The following is a 15,906-nucleotide window of genomic DNA, read 5'->3' as shown; positions in this document are numbered from 1 at the left end:
AAATAGAGATTACAATAGAATAAACAACTATACATATGTAATACATATATCCTAACAAGAGGAGGAGCCATGGTCTTTGATATGCCTCTGGCACGACAGATATATATTTGTGGTTTCAACTTTTGACCATAAAAGAAAAGAAATGAGTATATTCAATTATCCTCGACTATACTTATATTTACAAGTTGAACTCTTGTCGATACAAATGAACCATCATTTTTAGAAAGGTTAATCTTTGCCCATTGTAAAAATCCAAAAATAGAGTCGAGAAGGGGCGGAAAGAATTTAAATAAAATAAAAAAATAAAAAAAAACTCTAAAATAGAAGTAGAAAGGAGAATTGCAGATGTTTCCTCGAACAAGACAAAGATTTGCCCTATTTAAAGAAATCAAACTTATTACCAAACATGACAAAATTTTATATAATCTATTTTTGAATCTTATACTCAATTGAATACCTTTGATTTAAAATGCAATTAAAAAAAAAAAGAGTCAATTGAACCAATAATTAAATTTATTATTTTGTATCAAATAAGTCTCTAGACTTTTAATTTTGTCCTATAATTCTCTAATTTTTTTTTAAATATCTTATGAAATATAAAATTTAAAGTTTACACCTAAATAAACACATCATTTAAAATTTAAAATTTAAGGATGTGATGGTACTTTTGTATCAGTAAATTCATGAGTTTATTGAATAAATTAAGAATTCATTAGAAACAAAATTAAAAATTTTAAAACTTAATACACTTTTTAAAGGTAAGAAGTCTTTGGACGGACCTATTAGACATTTTTAAAAGTTCAAAAACAAAATAAACACAGCTCAAAGTTCAAGAACAAAATAAACACACCTCAGAGTTCAAAAACTAAACTGGTAAATTGTTATAAATTATACTCTTTTGGTTCCATTTGAATACCACATCCATCATTTAATATCATGATATCATAAGATATAGAATTGAAATTACTCACCAGCCTTTCCTGATCCCTTCAGTGCTTTACCGTTCCTTTCATTTATGACTTCAACCCATCTTGAAATTAGCAACACACTAACCATAAAGTTAGAAGTTAGAATTTTTCATCCCATATGACAGAAATTTTTTTCAAGAAGTAATCAAATCAATTTATAATTCAAGTTAATTTAATAGATAACTTCACAAGAATATAAATTATATATATATATATATAAATAGGTCAAAAGTCAAGTTCAAGGTAGATGCCATAACTATTTTAGCAGTTGGTTGCACCGATGCTACATAGTTCATAATGGACAATTGATTACCTTGAAAAACCAATCAGGAATGGTTTTCAAACCTTTCAACTACTCTTAACATTATTTGCTTTATGGAACAGTGACCAACATTAAGGCCATGAAACTACCAAAACTAACTTGAAAAATGCCTTTTATCACACACAGATTGAGCAAGATAATAAAGATGGTGAGGGTGAGGGGTACCGATGTTGAAAGCTGCTATGGAGATTGTCTACAGCAAATCAATTCTCCCGCTCTCTACAAGTGATTTTATAGGCTTGTAGCGAATAATGTGTAATACATTGGCCTCCATCTCAAAAGGTTCCTCTCTGTAGAATTTGATATCCTTTAGAAAATAGTCATTTATAATAGCCAAAGAAATGGAAACGACAAAAGGAGTAAAATGATAAAAAGGAGGAAAAAGAAAAGTTACACTCTACTAGATGCCCTCTCTTCCTCATCCTCAAGCTGTATATGTTCAAGATATTCCTTACTTTTGCAGACCACAAACGTGTCCAGTGGAGGTTCTGGAACTGAATCAGACAAAACCAAAATCATTAACATTCAAATAACATGTAATTAATCAAATTTACATCAATAAAATTTCACACGTGCTGATAACTTCCAAAGGAATACAATGCAGAAATAAGCTGAATCAATATAAGAAAAATGAATGGACCAAAATGGTAGGTTTTAAAAGTACGGGGACCAAAATGGACATTTTGAAAATATAGAAATCAAAATGAACCAATCATAAAAGTTCAAGAAACAAAATGAATCAAGAATAAATATAAGGACCAAAGAGTATTTAAACCCAAAAAAAAAATCTGACAGTTTATAAAGCAGGACAAATTCACACCATCTGACGAGACATCCAACTAAGGAGCATGGGAGAGAAAAAAATATGGCGGCAGATTGGAAATAAAAATCCTACATGAGAATTGATCTGAACTATCCTGCATATTGACTATAAATTACTTCGTGCCAATACATTGTCAGAGAACATCACGTGGAAGTACCTAATAAGTTCTAATTCCGAGCACCTATGCAATTCTTTGAAAAGCACCAATGATAGGAATACTGAAAGGAAGCTAAATCTTTCGGAACCTTAACTTCTTAAAATTATTGCAATTCCATTATGAACTATTTAATCAAAGAAGTTCATCAATGCTCTTTAACGAACCAAGACCCAATAGATTGATCTTACTAAAGGAATTGCACCGTGTCCACATACATTACCATCTGCAGATTCAAATTGAGGAATACATAACATGAATGTGAACATTAAAAAAACACACAAAAAAAAAAAAAAAAAAAAAAAAAGATGAGAGAGCATGTGATTCAGTGCTTTATGTAAACAATCAAATAATTTATTTTGAAGGTGTTTGAGTACCCATGTCATCCTCTTCACTTATTATAGATTGCCTCAAAATGTCCTGATAATTATTTGGCAATTTTGATAGAACACTCTCATCAAAATGTTTTTTCATATCATGACTACACCTGCGCCACAACATGAATGTCAGAAGAAAAAAAAAACAACTAGACCATTAGAAAATGAACAATATGATATAGCATTCACCTATCAGTAAATGTTATCTCTTCCTCGGAAAGACGTCTGAAAAGTTCATCTGACTTCAAGATATAGAGCATGTACTTCTCAATCTGGGGGAGAAAGATTGTTTTAGAATTACGGAAGCGAAATAGTAGCATACATGGAACTTAAGTTGGAGAATTAAATTGATTTTCAAGTTGGGTCATGATCTGTTCTCTATGCTTGTGTGGAATGTACACAATTATGATTTCAAACGCAATGAAATCATTATGAACTTACATGAAATATAAAAAGGAGAAAAGGATAAACGAGAAACAAAAGCATAACTACTGTCTCCGAACAAAACTAAACTATAGTTAGGTTGTACCTTCTGTAAGCGAATCCTAATATATGATCTTAACAAGAACTGTGTCCTATCTAAATCCATCTGATAGAGTGATACAATTAGGGGATCGATGCCACTTCTTGAATATTCCTCTATAGTATCTTCCTGAAAACGGATGAGAATGGTATCAATGTCAGTAATCTACGAATAAGGTAAATGGACCACACAATTGAAAAATTATTATAATTTAAGAACAATGTATCAATATGTATTTTTAGATTGCTACCAAGAAAATCTGTATGATAATTTTGTGTGTGTGGAATGTGAAACAAAAGGGCGTTGATTGGACAATTACCAATTCTTTTTATAAATTTATAAAATAAATTTTGAGAATCAAATATACGAACTAAAATTGCAATTTCAGAAACTGGATTTTATGTAAATGAAATCTTGAATTACTAAAATTCCAGAGGTGATATTCAATTATTCGATAAATAACAACATCGGGATTGCATCAGGTGTGATATTGCAACTGATTTTCTTTCCCTAAAATTTCTTGGGAACTAAACAGGCATTAAGGCAAAATTCTGGAATACCATTAATTGAATCTGCTCTTTGATTCTCCCAACCAAAGATGCCTCAAAGGGTAGAATCTCAGGAGCAGCTTTTTCATTACGCCAGGCCCTCTTTAGAGGCTCAACATCTGTCGTTGGAGTGAACGTCTCAAAATCATCTGTTTGCGACACCGACGCCCCTCCCAAACTTGATGCCATGTTGTTCAATTATTCTGATGACTCTCCCAGACTGTTTTCTTATCAATGCCTAAACAAATTGAGATGAGAAGTCCAATCAGAATAGCTGCCAATTGGTGTTTCGTTGTGACTTAGAATGGCAAACTTAATCAACAATTGGGAATTTTCTAGGTCTTATTACCCCCTTTTTGGTGTGTCTGCGACTATGAAATGGCCCCTACATTGAAGACAAGTGAAAAGTGGCAAGGTCAATGGTTTCTCAATGGGGATGACAACAAGATAGGGATTAAGGGCCCTCCTAACCCAATACTAACGCTCTCTGATCTCACCTCAAATAACAATGTTCAAATAAGCACAAATTACAGGCTTAGATAGCTGTAGAGTTTAACTGAGATCAGAATGATAGGAACCAAAACATAATCACAATGCATTGGAATATGAAAGGTAAAGAAATTTACAAGATAAACAAGTAACTCGAGGTACTTGCAAATCTCTCAAACCCTAATTCAGTAACCAAACTAATGTCTAATTTCTTCCTTCCTTACTCCTCTATTTATAATCAAATATCCTAACAACTTCCCTAACTAATTACTAATATATCCATAATAACATTGTGATAGAACCTCTATTCCAAATACAGAGACGAATTTCATTCTAAACTCTTGGTTTGAGGATTCTTTAAAAACCTATAATTTTAGTACAAAATCAGGTATGCGAAAGACAAGTCACGAGTGGGAGGGGAAAACAACAGACTGATTTCTAGGTTAGTAATCCAACTATTACCAGAGAAGATTACAGTTCAGTCAAGAAACTCAAATTCATCAGGAAAGCATCCCCTGGACTACAAGAGATTTGAGAGAAAACTAAGATCGCACCCTCACCTTCCCGTCTCCGCCAATCGCAAGCTTCCTAGCTCAAACATAAACCCCTCCCAACAACAGAAGAAAAAGAACAGTGAATTCAGCAAAACCAGTTCTGAAAAAGAAATAGTCCATATGAAATTCAACGAATACTTACGAAGAACGAAGCAGATAGCGAATTGGAGAGAATGGGTGCGTCTCGTCTTTTGGGAGAACTGGAAAAGCCAAAGGGAGCGAAATGGCGCCAAATGAAGAATGAGTATGCGCTCCGGCGGGTTTTCAATTTATATTTATTAAAAAAAAAGCGAAAAATCAATTCAGTGAGTTGTGTATCTGAATTTTAGTATTTGTCCTAAATTTTAATATATTATAATTTAATGTTTTAATTTAAATTTATAACATTTATTTCCTGCCATGAATATTAGTGGTGTTAAGATTTAATAAAAATTATAATATAAATAGATCAATAAACTATAAACTAATTACGAACCTATTATGATTATAAGCTACAAATTCTACATAATTTAATAATATAAATTTACATTTAATTTTGATGAATTTTTTTACGATAATAATTAAATCGTTAAAAATTAAATGATTACAAGTTAAATTGTTTAAAAAATTAAAATTACAATAATAAATAATTACAAATACTCTTTTTTTAATTACTAAATTGTTATTTTTTTATGAAATTTTAAACACTAAATATAGAAAATAATTGAAATTCTTCCAATAATACATTTAAAAAAATTAAAATTTGGCTACCAATTCTCAATTAAATTTGGTCTAATTTTAAACTGTCTCCTTCAACCTTCAACTGACATGATCGAAGCCTTTAAATTAAATATATATAATTTTAAAAAGAATAATTTTTTGTCTCACTTATGATCGAAAGAAATTTCACTAGGCATGTGGGAGTTGCTCGTGTCTCCGGCCTAAACGGGCGAAAGTTTGACAGAGCAATGTTGTGTGGGATAGAAAACCTACGGATTGTGAAATTTTTTTCTCGGAGAAGTAATGATTGTATCTAGTGAAAAAGTATCGGCTAACTTTGTGCTAGTAGCGATGGTAACAAAAGATGCAAGAGAAATAACTAACATCGGTACCGACTTCCTAGTGTGAATGGAGAACGAGAACAAGAGATTGGGCAGAAGTTTCTCCATTTCCTAATCAATTTATTAACTATTCAGTCACAAATGATGAACAAAGTCAGAACAGAAACCAATCAATCATCCTTGAGATAGCTAAATACACAACTTTACAAGCAAAAGAGAGTGTTATTAGCAGCCTAAATCAAGCTAAAGAATGCAGCTAGCACACAAGCCAAACGAATATAATCTCACCAATGAACATAAGAAGAGAAACATACGTTCTGGGAATCTGCTTGCTTCGTGGAATAGAGATTCTAAGAGAGCTTTGTTCTTCATAGGATCAAGAATTCCAAATTTATCATGATTATGAACCAAGATTTGAGTTTCATTTTTCTCTTACCGAGGCACTCCTTTGTGAGTTTGTAGAGAATGAACGGAGATCAGGAGCTGTTAGATCTCTGTGGTCCTTGCGTATGCTCCAAAGTATCTCTGCACATCTCCTCATGCTCGGCCGACTATGCCTCCGGGGAGCCAAGCATTGTAAGGCCAACTCCAGAATCTTTTCCACTGCTGAATGATTTGCAGCTGTTTGCTCTAGATTTGGGTCCAAAATGGTGCTGGCCTCTCCTTCACAAAACTTCTTCATGGCCTACATTTATGTCAACGCAGAGCAGTGTGTGAAGAACAAATGATAATGAGTTTCTCACGATGGTACGATCTTATCTAGATTGAATTTGTATTCACATGAGCTATCTTTTAGATTCTACTAAAAACAACGTACCAATAGATTGAGTGTCATTCACCTTTATGTACCTATTGTGGACTATATTATGTTAAAAACTACCAATCTATACATTGGTATAATATTGTCCACTTTGAGCATAAGCTCTCGTGACTCTTTTTGGTTTCCCCGAAAGATCTCGTACCCATAGAGATAATATTTCTTAGATCATTTCCTTAATTAACCAATGTGGAACTCCCTCTCAACAATCCTCTAACCTATTCTCTACGGTTATGATATATGATCCTCAACTAGTAGTGAAATGAAGAGAGAGAAAGGCTCACCCATTTTGGAGTGATCCGCTGGTCAAGTTCTCGTTTGGGTTCTATGGGGCGCCTGCCTGTGACTAATTCAACCAACAAAACACCAAATGAATAGATATCACTCTTTTCAGTCAGTTGGTAAGTTTTGAGATATTCTGGGTCCAAGTAGCCAGCAGTTCCTTTGACTTGAGTGGACACATGGGTCGCATCGCCGTCTGCTGCAAGTCTTGCAAAGCCAAAGTCCGCAACTTTGGCTCTATAATTCTCGGTCAAGAGAATGTTGGAAGACTTTATGTCTCTATGAATGATGGGACGATCTACACACAGCAAGTATAGTCAGGACAACAAGAACCAGAAGATGTAAGATCAACAGCTATAACGACTCTAGATTTTTAACGAAGATACATCAAGATTTGAGTTTAGAATGTGTTCTTCAATAAACAAGTTTGGAAGAATCATTCGTTGAGCATTTTTCCTTAAAGAACTGTACATGTTTTGTTTTAAAAGTGCCTTTGGCCCATAGAAACACTTTTCAGCCTCCCAAAAGTCATTCCAGACGCGCACTAGGTTCTATATAGTTAAGGTGAGTTGAGCACCAAATCAAATCCATACCTGTATACATATGAAGATACGTTATTGCATGAGCCACATCAGTTGCAATGGCGAGCCTTGTAGCAAGGTCAAGAGTAGTGCCATGGATGCCTGCCATCAAGTTTGGTGATTCAGATAAGAGTACTAAACTGTGTAGTTTAAAGAGAGGATAAAGCTGAAACAAAGTAACTCACATTCTAAGTGCTCTCTGAGTGTCCCATTCGGCACATACTCCACAATGACGATTCTTTCATCTTCATGTTCCAGATATCCATAGAACTTAACCAGATTTAAATGTTCTACTTGTGCAAGTGTTTGGATCTCGCTTTGAAACTCCACGCCCAAATTATTATCATATACACTCTGCAGAGAAAGAGGTTATGAAAGAAAAAAAAAAATGAATCCACGTTAACAACAATGAACAGAGATGGTGATTGAAAGCAATAAGCCATAAACTGCTTAAGAATCAAATTTAACCTTCTTGGCACGTTTTATTGCCACAAGAACTCCATCAAGTTTCCCCTTGTAGACAGCCCCAAAACCCCCTTGGCCAATTTTTGAAGACGCGGAGAAGTTCTTCGTAGCCTTGCGGATTTCTTCTATGCTGATCCTTAAAGATCCAGGCTCTCGATCATGGGCAGCTAGATTTGAACTGAAGTGGGTTTCTCGCCTAGATCCTTGATTTCTTTTGCTATTATGACTGGAAGCATCTGAATTACAGAGATATGAAACACACAAATTCATCCTAAGATCACAATCGGAATAAGTGGTTTACTGCTTATTTTCCCTTTGAAAGAGAGAACAATTTGAATCCAGACAGCCCACGAAGACTGAAATTGGTAATTGCAGTTTCTTAACTGACTCAATTTCAGGAACTTCATAAATGATTCGGAAAATCCACTTGTTCCTATCTTCCTCTAGTTATCTAACAAATAAATGATAGAATTTAATGCGCAAAAGACAAAGAGTTTCACATCTCAATGTATCACAAGGTTAAGAAAGCCTCTATCTCAGACAATCTTCGATTAAAAACAGATAAGCGAGTCTTGGAGAATATGTTTTTGCAATTATCAAGAACAGGGAATTTCCAAGTTGAGATAGTGTAGAAAACAAGCAATTAGACTAAAATCTTCACCAAAATTTCAGACGAACATCCACGATCCAAAACCCAACAGAAAAGAGATAACATTTAAACAGTAGGTTAACAGCTCTGAAAAGACGCCGCAACGAGACCTATTCATTCATCTTCACTACCAGTTTCTTAAAAGATAAACCAAAAGCTAAGACAGGTAATCCAAGTCGTTCTCATTCCCCAAGCTTAAAATCAAGTATTACCTGAAGAATGACGAAATTCTCTACCAATACCAAAACCCGGCGACGTTTCCTTCTCCGGCGGTGTAAAGCAAGTAATAAAAGCTCCGGCGACGGACCGTGCAGCGGCTTTCACCGGATTAAGTCGGGAACGGGATTCCATACCAGCGGACACATCCGGACTGGGCAAGTAAGAAAGGTAAGGCGATCGACTACCACGGGAGCAGGAGTTCCGCCTCTCACTGACAGAGCTAGAATTCCGCCGCTCACCGCTGGAGCTAGAATACCGCCGCTCCCCGCTGGAGCTAGAATACCGCCGCTCCCCGCTGGAGCTAGAATTTCGCCGCTCACCGCCGTGCCACGGACTTGAGCTCGTCATTGGCGCTAACAGAGTATAACCAACAAGACTCTCAGAAATGGCGGTACCTATTAATGTTATTGTTGANAAAAAAAAAAAAAAAAAAAAAAAAAAAAAAAAAAAAAAAAAAAAGAGGTCGACGACGCTAACATGCGCTAGCGTCAAATTCAAGATTTATGCTGATTGGTCCGTCAATGCCCTTCTAATGTACGCCGTTAAAGATACCCACGCGCGCCCGCGTGAATGTGTTTGAAAATAAATTTCCTTTCTACTATTATTTGAAAAGTTCTCTCTCTTTTTTTTTTTTTAATTCCATCCATCCAAAAAACCACTATTTAATAGCATATTATATATATATATATATAAACTTTTCCATTTATTTAACAAATAAATTGATTATTTTTTAATTTCAAATTTTAACGTATTAAATTTTTTTATCATTTAAACATATTTATAATTACTAAACTAAAAATTTTCAAATTCTTACAGTAAAAAGACGATATATTATGAGATCATCGAACCGATACTCAATTTTTTTAAAATATATAAATTTTGTTACCAAAAGTGGTTGTCCTCTCATCCGAGCAGCTTCAACGAAATAATAACGAAACTTTCTCAGCTGAAATTAATATTTTTTATTATTTATTTTTAACAAAAAAAAAAAATTTGAATTTCAATTATGTCGAAAGAAGGAAGGTGACACTTGGATTATAAGTTAATCAAAGAGGGAGATGGTGGGGTTAGGTTGGAGATTGCCAACCACATCTAAATTAATGATTTTAAATTCATAAATTGAATATGACGTGGAAATTTAAAACATTATATTTTGAATTTAGGATTTATAATTTATCTTCGTTTCTCACGTAAAAATGAACCTTATGATCGTAAATTTATAGAACTAAAATCTTCATTGATTAAAATATCATATATTGATTCGAGCATAATTTAATAAATAAAACATCAATTATCATAAAATAAAAATACAATCCCACGAGTTTTGTTCTCGAGCAAATATCGAGATATCCTATTATTTAAATTCAACTAAATAAATAATTTTGAACGTGATTAAATAATATTTAGGTGATTTAATTATTATAATATTATGATTTTTTCAGTTGGTTTGAGAAGCCCAATGAATTTAATGCGGCCCGTTGAATTTATGAAAATGAGAGGACTTGGCCCTCTACGCAGCTGCAAGGCAATTTGCGGATGATGGCGGGCTGGACATTAAATGCGTCATTTTTTAGATATTTTTATTTATTATAATTTGAACTAAAATGAATAAAATAATAATATTATTAATTAGGAGACGAAGACTTATTCCTACCCATTCAAGTATAGATCAACTTTAAGTATAGATCGACTTAGAAGACATATATTTTCAACGAAGAGGTTTGAAACATTTACCTTAAATATTTTGTATAGAATTGAAATGTTGTTGTTAGTGGGTATCTTGTTGATAGTTGCCACTGTCTCAGACTTAAATGCCGACTAACGTTCTTTTTCTAAGANTTTTTTTTTTTTTTTTTTTTTTTTTTCAAAACTCCCTTTGAAAAAATTATTGGGTTTCGCTCGATGTTCGAGTTAAACTAAGAAAATGTTTCTAATGAAAAATTACGAGCTTCTATATATCGTTTTAGGCAAATACGGTATTTTTAGTTACACGAATCACTAACTCAAACATTAAAACATGAATCGAAAACCCTAAGTAGAATTAGTGAGTCGTGCAATAGTAGACCAATTTGTACGATTCGGGGCCACTTAAGTCAAGCGTTGAAGCGCACCGCACCCATATGATGAATATGAATATAGTTGAACACGATAACATGTCAAAGAAGTCGGGCTATTTTAATAAATTTTAAAGTCGGCCAAATTAAATGCATAATAAAGAAATTATTTGAATGTAGAAAATTTCACAAAAAATTAAATAAAATACGGTTTTATTATTCTCCAAAAATATTAATTATTAATGTTGAATTTTATTATCTATTAATCAGTTAAAAATAAATAAATAAATAATGATATCCTAAAAAAGAAAGACAATATCATGTGCGATAACAGGTTATTGAATTTTGTTTACATAATTAATACAAATTAATAATTTAATTGAAAAGGACCAATCGAAATGATTGAAATCCAGAATTTATATATATTAAATAGATACGTTCCATTTAGTCGGTGATTGTTGACTATAAATGGGTGGTTTTATTTCATAAAGTTTAATTAATTAAAAATAAAATAAAAAAGCAAGCATTAATTATAATTTTAAAAAACTTTATATAATTTAAATATGTTAATTAAAGCATAGTTTAATACATAAAATATATGTCACATCGAGAATATAAAATATTATCTAACATATAACAAAAACAGTATTGCATTTCATTCACTTCATGAACACTGCTTTCTGTTGTGGTAGGTCCAAGGAGAAAAGCTGTTCATTTTTTCTTTTTCTTTTTCTTTTTGTCCATTTCGTTATGATTTTTTCTCAACGTAATTTCGATTGTCGCGTCTGTTCGTATCGATTTTAGAGACACAAGCGGTATTCAAAAACTTTTGATTAAATTCAGCACAATAATTAGTAATCGAGAGAGCTGTATGGCAAATCGGCGTCCTCAATCAGCTCTTGAAAGCGACTCGCGTGGATTGAAGTTGCAGCCCGAAATTGCACTGCTCAGAACAGGCGTTAATTTCTTCCTCAGACGATTCTCTTAATCGGTTCGTTTCGATTTCATCGCGTTTGTTCTTGATCATTTCGTTTTTCCGATTCGTTTTGAGCTTTTGCGTTTTTGTTAATGCTGTTGCTGATGATTCTGTGATCTGAGTTTTGTTTTGCTGATTAGCGTTTTGAATTTCTGTTGGATAGTGGATTTCTTCATCGTTCTTGATTGGAGTTATTAGTATTATCATTATTCAAACCTATGATCTTAGTTGTGTTGAACTAAGAAGAACATGTTGGGTTGTTGATGATCAAATGGTTTTTGTTTCCTTGGGGGTTGTAAGCAGCTGGGGATTAGAAAGAGATTTAGAGGGGATTTAAGAACTTTTCTGGAGCTCTAGCTATGGCGGTGGAAGCAAAAATGTAAAGGGTTCATTGGTTTTTAAATTTTGTTCTCTCTACTTTTAATGGCTGCCTTTGAAACGTCCTTTCTGTTCATTTGAGCGAAACATGAGATGTTTCTCTGTGTTTCTTTTCTTTGTTAGTCAGTGGGAAAGTGAGTTCTCAACGCCTTGTTGTTTACATTCATTAATTTTTACCAAATCAAAGTCTAATGGACACAATATTTATGATATAATTCAAGTTGATTTGAAGTACTTTTGCATCTTGTCTATGTGTTCATTATGAAGCATTCAGTGGTTATTTGTAGTATGGGTTGGATTTGGCTCAACTGTATGAAGTTTAAATCCCGCTAAGCGAGGACGGTACCTAATCGGGTTCGTTACTCGTGCTGCTAAGATTTTTAGTAGTTATGTGCAATTTGGCTCTTTGATTGTGAAGTCTAGTTCATTTGAGGTATTCATTCGTGTTTATATCTCACCATATCGCCTACTATTTTTTGAAGCTCGATTTCTCCCCTGGATGAACCATATAGCCAAGAGAAACCATGAACTAAAATAGAAGAACTTGCCTCACCCATGAATAAATATTTCGTAGTAGCCTCATTAAACCGTACATCTTTCTTGGTATATCCATATAATAGAGGAATACATAGAGTTGAAATAGTAAAATAAGAAAGTGAAAGATTTAGGTGAGATATATGGTGGTTGTGGGAAGTATGGCTAGAGTTCCTCCTTTCTACATCCAAAACTATTTGCCCAAACCAATATGCAGTTACGAATATATTGTGGTTGTTTTTAGAATCTCGAGTCGTGAGAATTAGCTTCGTTCATTAACCAAACATTTTGGAAGCCATAATCGTTGTCTCCTTCCACATTGATGAAATAGAATTTTGCTTGTTGATCTTCAAGTTATAGACTGGTTTCCCTGTCTCCTTTCTTGGAGAAGAATTTTCAGCTGCATATGTTACAATGTTGTGACCGCCTAAGCCCACAGCTAATAGATATTGTCCTCTTTCGGGCTTCCCTTCAAGGTTTTAAAATATGTTAACTAGAGAGAGGTTTTCACACCCTTATAAGGAATGCTTCGGTCCCCTCTCCAACTCATGTGAGATCTCACAATCCACTCCCTTGGAGGCCAGTGTCCTCATTGACACACCACCCAGTGTCTAGCTCTGATACCATTTGTAACTGCCCAAGTCTACCGCTATCAGATATTGTCTCTTTTGGGATTTCCCTTTCGGGCTTCCTCTCTAAGTTTTAAACCGTGTCAACTAGGGAGAGGTTTCCACACCCTTATAAGGAATGCTTCGTTCCCCTCTCCAACCGACGTGGGATCTCACGATGCCTCAGTTCTTCTTCTACGTTTGCATCTGTGTTTACTGTCAATCTGTATTAGTTCTTTGTCCTTACCGTCTGTTCTCGAAGTTTGTGCACAACATTATGCCATATAACAGGAAACCATGTTCTAACAGCTGCTGGGTTGGATCAGAGAAATCATTAAAGAATGGGAGGCTGCTGCTGTTCGACCCGAAAATCGGATGGAACTCCAGCATACTACTATGTTAGTTCATTTTCCTTTCCACACGATCACGAACCATTATTGCACCTGTTCTCTTTAGGCCAATACTAAGATCCAAAATTCACTCCTTTCTGCAGTGCCCGCTGTCTATGGAGGAGCGTGAGTCATCCGAAATTCATGGTGGCTCAGCCTCCATTCTCCTCGGTGCAGGACATGATTTGAACCTGGATTTGTCGATACCGAACACTTACCGAGCCCCTCCGACACCTCTCCCGTATGATGCAGCTTTGAAATGTCCACAACTGAAAGAACTCAACTCTTTTAAAGAAACAAAATGTGGATGCAGTTTTAAAACTTCATCAGCATTGAAAACTGTTGGGGAACTGGATTGTAAGTTCCAAGACAGCCCTTTGCTCGGAGGCCCTCCACGGAAACTCGATCATTCCAAGTCGAAAGGCAATACTCCTACTCCGGTCACCGAAGAAGAGGATGTCTGTCCCATTTGTCTTGAAGGTGAGTTGCATTGGCATCTATAGAAACTGATACTCTTCTGCATATCATTCTTCTTTTCACTTATCAAATCACCAATTCATGTTTGTTTAACATTGTGTCTCCTATGTAGAGTATGGTTCTGAACATCCAGAAATTATCACACAATGCAAGCATCACTTTCACCTCGCTTGCCTTCTCGAGTGGACTGAAAGAAGCAATGCCTGTCCTATCTGCGACAAGGTTTGTTATAACGAGTTACGAGTATGTTGACAGAATTCGAATCTCGATCTTGCTAGCTATAACAGCCCAAGCTCACCGCTAGCAGATATTGTCCTCTTTGAGCTTTCCCTTTTGGGTTTCCCCTCAAGGTTTTTAAAATGCGTTTGCCAAGAAGAGATTTTCACACCCTTATAAGGAATGCTTCATTCCCCATGAGATCTCACAATCTACCTCCCTTTCTAGCCCAATGTCCTCGCTGACACACCGGCCCGTGACTGGTTCTGGTACAAAGAGGGAAAGTCTTGAGGGAAAGTCTAGAAGGGAAAGTCCAAAGAGGACAGTATTTGTTAGCGGTGGGCTTGGCACGTTACAAGCACTATCCATCATTTACGTTGCCATGGGTGACAATTTCCGAGTTCTAACTTTAACCTGACTGTTTCCGATTCGTTCTTCCAAAGCTGATAAAACTTTTTGCTCGATTTTTTATGCAGGAGACGATATTTGAGCTACCTTGAGTCTGCAGAAATGAGAAACTTCTGTAGTCCTTAAAATTCAAGCTCGAGCTCAGTTCATCACTGCGTTCAATTACAGGTTCATTTTCAAAACCATGGCTGTATAGATAAGTTGATTGCTTCATAGCTGCAAGTTCGAGATATGAATTGTCGTAGGCAGTCGATTCGATACATAGGCCGAGGAAGAAATAATGGTCTGGTTCCTCATGTTGTTGGATGTTCATGCATATTCATTCTTTTTTTCAATATTTGATCATCAATTCTGATGGAAGTGGAACTCTTGTAAGATTCATACATGTCTTTCTCATTTCTATCTAGCTTTATGATCTCTCCAACTTTGTGCAGTTTTTAGATACGTTTAAATATACCATACACTTTTATATTGAAATCTAACACTGTATCTGAATAAGAATTTTAGTCTTGATACTTCATATATGAAAATTTAGAGTAGAAATTGAATTATTAGTTTGAAATTTTAACTGATATAGGTGTCTTTAGCCCTTTACGTATCCTTATCAGCTTCACGGTTTTAAAACACGTTAAATAGGAAGAGGTTTCCACACCTTATAAGGAATGTTTTGTTCCATCTTCAACTCAATTCTTTCAATAAATAGTATCGGACTCAAACATCGAACAGTGTGCCAGGAAGGACGCTGGACTCACAAGGGGGTGGATTGTGAAATTCCACATTGGTTAGAGAGGAAGCCGAAACATTTTTTATAAGGGTGTGGAAACCTTTCTAGGAGACACGTTTTAAAATCGTGAGGCTAACGACGATACGTAGCGGGCCAAAGCGAACAATATCTACTAGCGGTGAGCTTGGACTATTACAATTTTGAATGCACTTGGATGTCACCTAACCGATCTAATTCAACCTACACATTAGTAACGGTTGAAATGTTGGTAAAATTCATTATTTTTTAAAATTACAATCTTATCCTCGACATTTCATAAACTTTTTAGAAT

The 15,906-nt window shown here is 34.8% G+C and overlaps 3 protein-coding genes across 8 annotated transcripts; 1 reads left to right on the top strand and 2 right to left on the bottom strand.

Annotated features, from left to right (window-relative positions):
* Positions 1-44: 44 nt before the first annotated feature.
* LOC111789902 (DNA replication complex GINS protein SLD5) lies at positions 45-5,033 on the bottom strand. 4 transcript variants are annotated; one of them, XR_002814414.1, is made up of 10 exons: positions 4,901-5,033; positions 4,065-4,100; positions 3,728-3,953; positions 3,174-3,296; positions 2,834-2,916; positions 2,645-2,754; positions 1,685-1,784; positions 1,456-1,580; positions 972-1,048; positions 45-375 (listed from the first exon to the last, which is right to left on the bottom strand). XR_002814414.1 is itself a non-coding variant. In XM_023670620.1 (10 exons), exons 4-9 carry the CDS (start codon positions 3,902-3,904, stop codon positions 1,484-1,486), a joined length of 690 nt encoding a protein of 229 aa, XP_023526388.1. In that variant the 5' UTR covers positions 3,905-3,953; positions 4,065-4,100; positions 4,765-4,811; positions 4,901-5,033; the 3' UTR covers positions 858-1,048; positions 1,456-1,483. The 4 variants fall into 4 exon arrangements, 3 of the variants coding, with proteins under 3 accessions (XP_023526388.1, XP_023526386.1, XP_023526387.1); XM_023670620.1 differs by lacking the exon at positions 45-375 and adding an exon at positions 4,765-4,811 and having other exon boundaries at positions 858-1,048; XM_023670618.1 differs by lacking the exon at positions 45-375 and having other exon boundaries at positions 858-1,048.
* An 853-nt stretch (positions 5,034-5,886) lies between these two features.
* On the bottom strand, positions 5,887-9,206 carry LOC111789833 (calmodulin-binding receptor-like cytoplasmic kinase 2). Its single transcript, XM_023670536.1, has 6 exons — positions 8,805-9,206; positions 7,947-8,179; positions 7,664-7,832; positions 7,491-7,580; positions 6,900-7,195; positions 5,887-6,483 (listed from the first exon to the last, which is right to left on the bottom strand). Exons 1-6 carry the CDS (start codon positions 9,157-9,159, stop codon positions 6,220-6,222), a joined length of 1,407 nt encoding a protein of 468 aa, XP_023526304.1. The 5' UTR covers positions 9,160-9,206; the 3' UTR covers positions 5,887-6,219.
* A 2,294-nt stretch (positions 9,207-11,500) lies between these two features.
* Positions 11,501-15,333, top strand: LOC111790825 (probable E3 ubiquitin-protein ligase RHB1A). Of its 3 annotated transcripts, XM_023671909.1 has the most exons (6): positions 11,501-11,553; positions 11,670-11,856; positions 13,671-13,759; positions 13,855-14,230; positions 14,340-14,449; positions 14,920-15,333. In XM_023671909.1, exons 3-6 carry the CDS (start codon positions 13,703-13,705, stop codon positions 14,941-14,943), a joined length of 567 nt encoding a protein of 188 aa, XP_023527677.1. In that variant the 5' UTR covers positions 11,501-11,553; positions 11,670-11,856; positions 13,671-13,702; the 3' UTR covers positions 14,944-15,333. The 3 variants fall into 3 exon arrangements, with proteins under 3 accessions (XP_023527677.1, XP_023527678.1, XP_023527676.1); XM_023671910.1 differs by lacking the exon at positions 11,501-11,553 and having other exon boundaries at positions 11,564-11,856; positions 13,688-13,759; XM_023671908.1 differs by lacking the exon at positions 11,501-11,553 and having other exon boundaries at positions 11,565-11,856.
* The last annotated feature ends 573 nt before the right edge of the window (positions 15,334-15,906 follow it).

The sequence above is a fragment of the Cucurbita pepo genome, chromosome LG03 (assembly GCF_002806865.2).
Source record: "Cucurbita pepo subsp. pepo cultivar mu-cu-16 chromosome LG03, ASM280686v2, whole genome shotgun sequence".
In the NCBI taxonomy this organism is placed as follows: domain Eukaryota; kingdom Viridiplantae; phylum Streptophyta; class Magnoliopsida; order Cucurbitales; family Cucurbitaceae; genus Cucurbita; species Cucurbita pepo.
Note: the sequence above shows the minus strand (reverse complement) of the source record. Positions and strands in the feature narration are given on the sequence as shown.

Bases quoted from the DNA above. Each gene is read 5' to 3' on its own strand.
- LOC111789902 (XM_023670620.1), bottom strand. From the start codon at position 3,904: ATGGCATCAAGTTTGGGAGGGGCGTCGGTGTCGCAAACAGATGATTTT. The intron at 1,785-2,644 runs GTACTCAAACAC...TGTCTGATTCAG, and splicing joins AAGTGAAGAGGATGACATGG to TTCCAGAACCTCCACTGGAC. The intron at 1,581-1,684 runs GTAACTTTTCTT...CAAATTCTACAG, and splicing joins GAGAGGGCATCTAGTAGAGT to AGAGGAACCTTTTGAGATGG.
- LOC111789833 (XM_023670536.1), bottom strand. From the start codon at position 9,159: ATGACGAGCTCAAGTCCGTGGCACGGCGGTGAGCGGCGAAATTCTAGC. The intron at 7,581-7,663 runs GTGAGTTACTTT...ACTTGATGGCAG, and splicing joins ACTCAGAGAGCACTTAGAAT to GCATCCATGGCACTACTCTT. The intron at 6,484-6,899 runs GTGAGCCTTTCT...ACATAAATGTAG, and splicing joins AGCGGATCACTCCAAAATGG to GCCATGAAGAAGTTTTGTGA.
- LOC111790825 (XM_023671909.1), top strand. From the start codon at position 13,703: ATGGGAGGCTGCTGCTGTTCGACCCGAAAATCGGATGGAACTCCAGCA. The intron at 13,760-13,854 runs GTTAGTTCATTT...TCCTTTCTGCAG, and splicing joins GAACTCCAGCATACTACTAT to TGCCCGCTGTCTATGGAGGA. The intron at 14,450-14,919 runs GTTTGTTATAAC...TTTTTTATGCAG, and splicing joins CCTGTCCTATCTGCGACAAG to GAGACGATATTTGAGCTACC.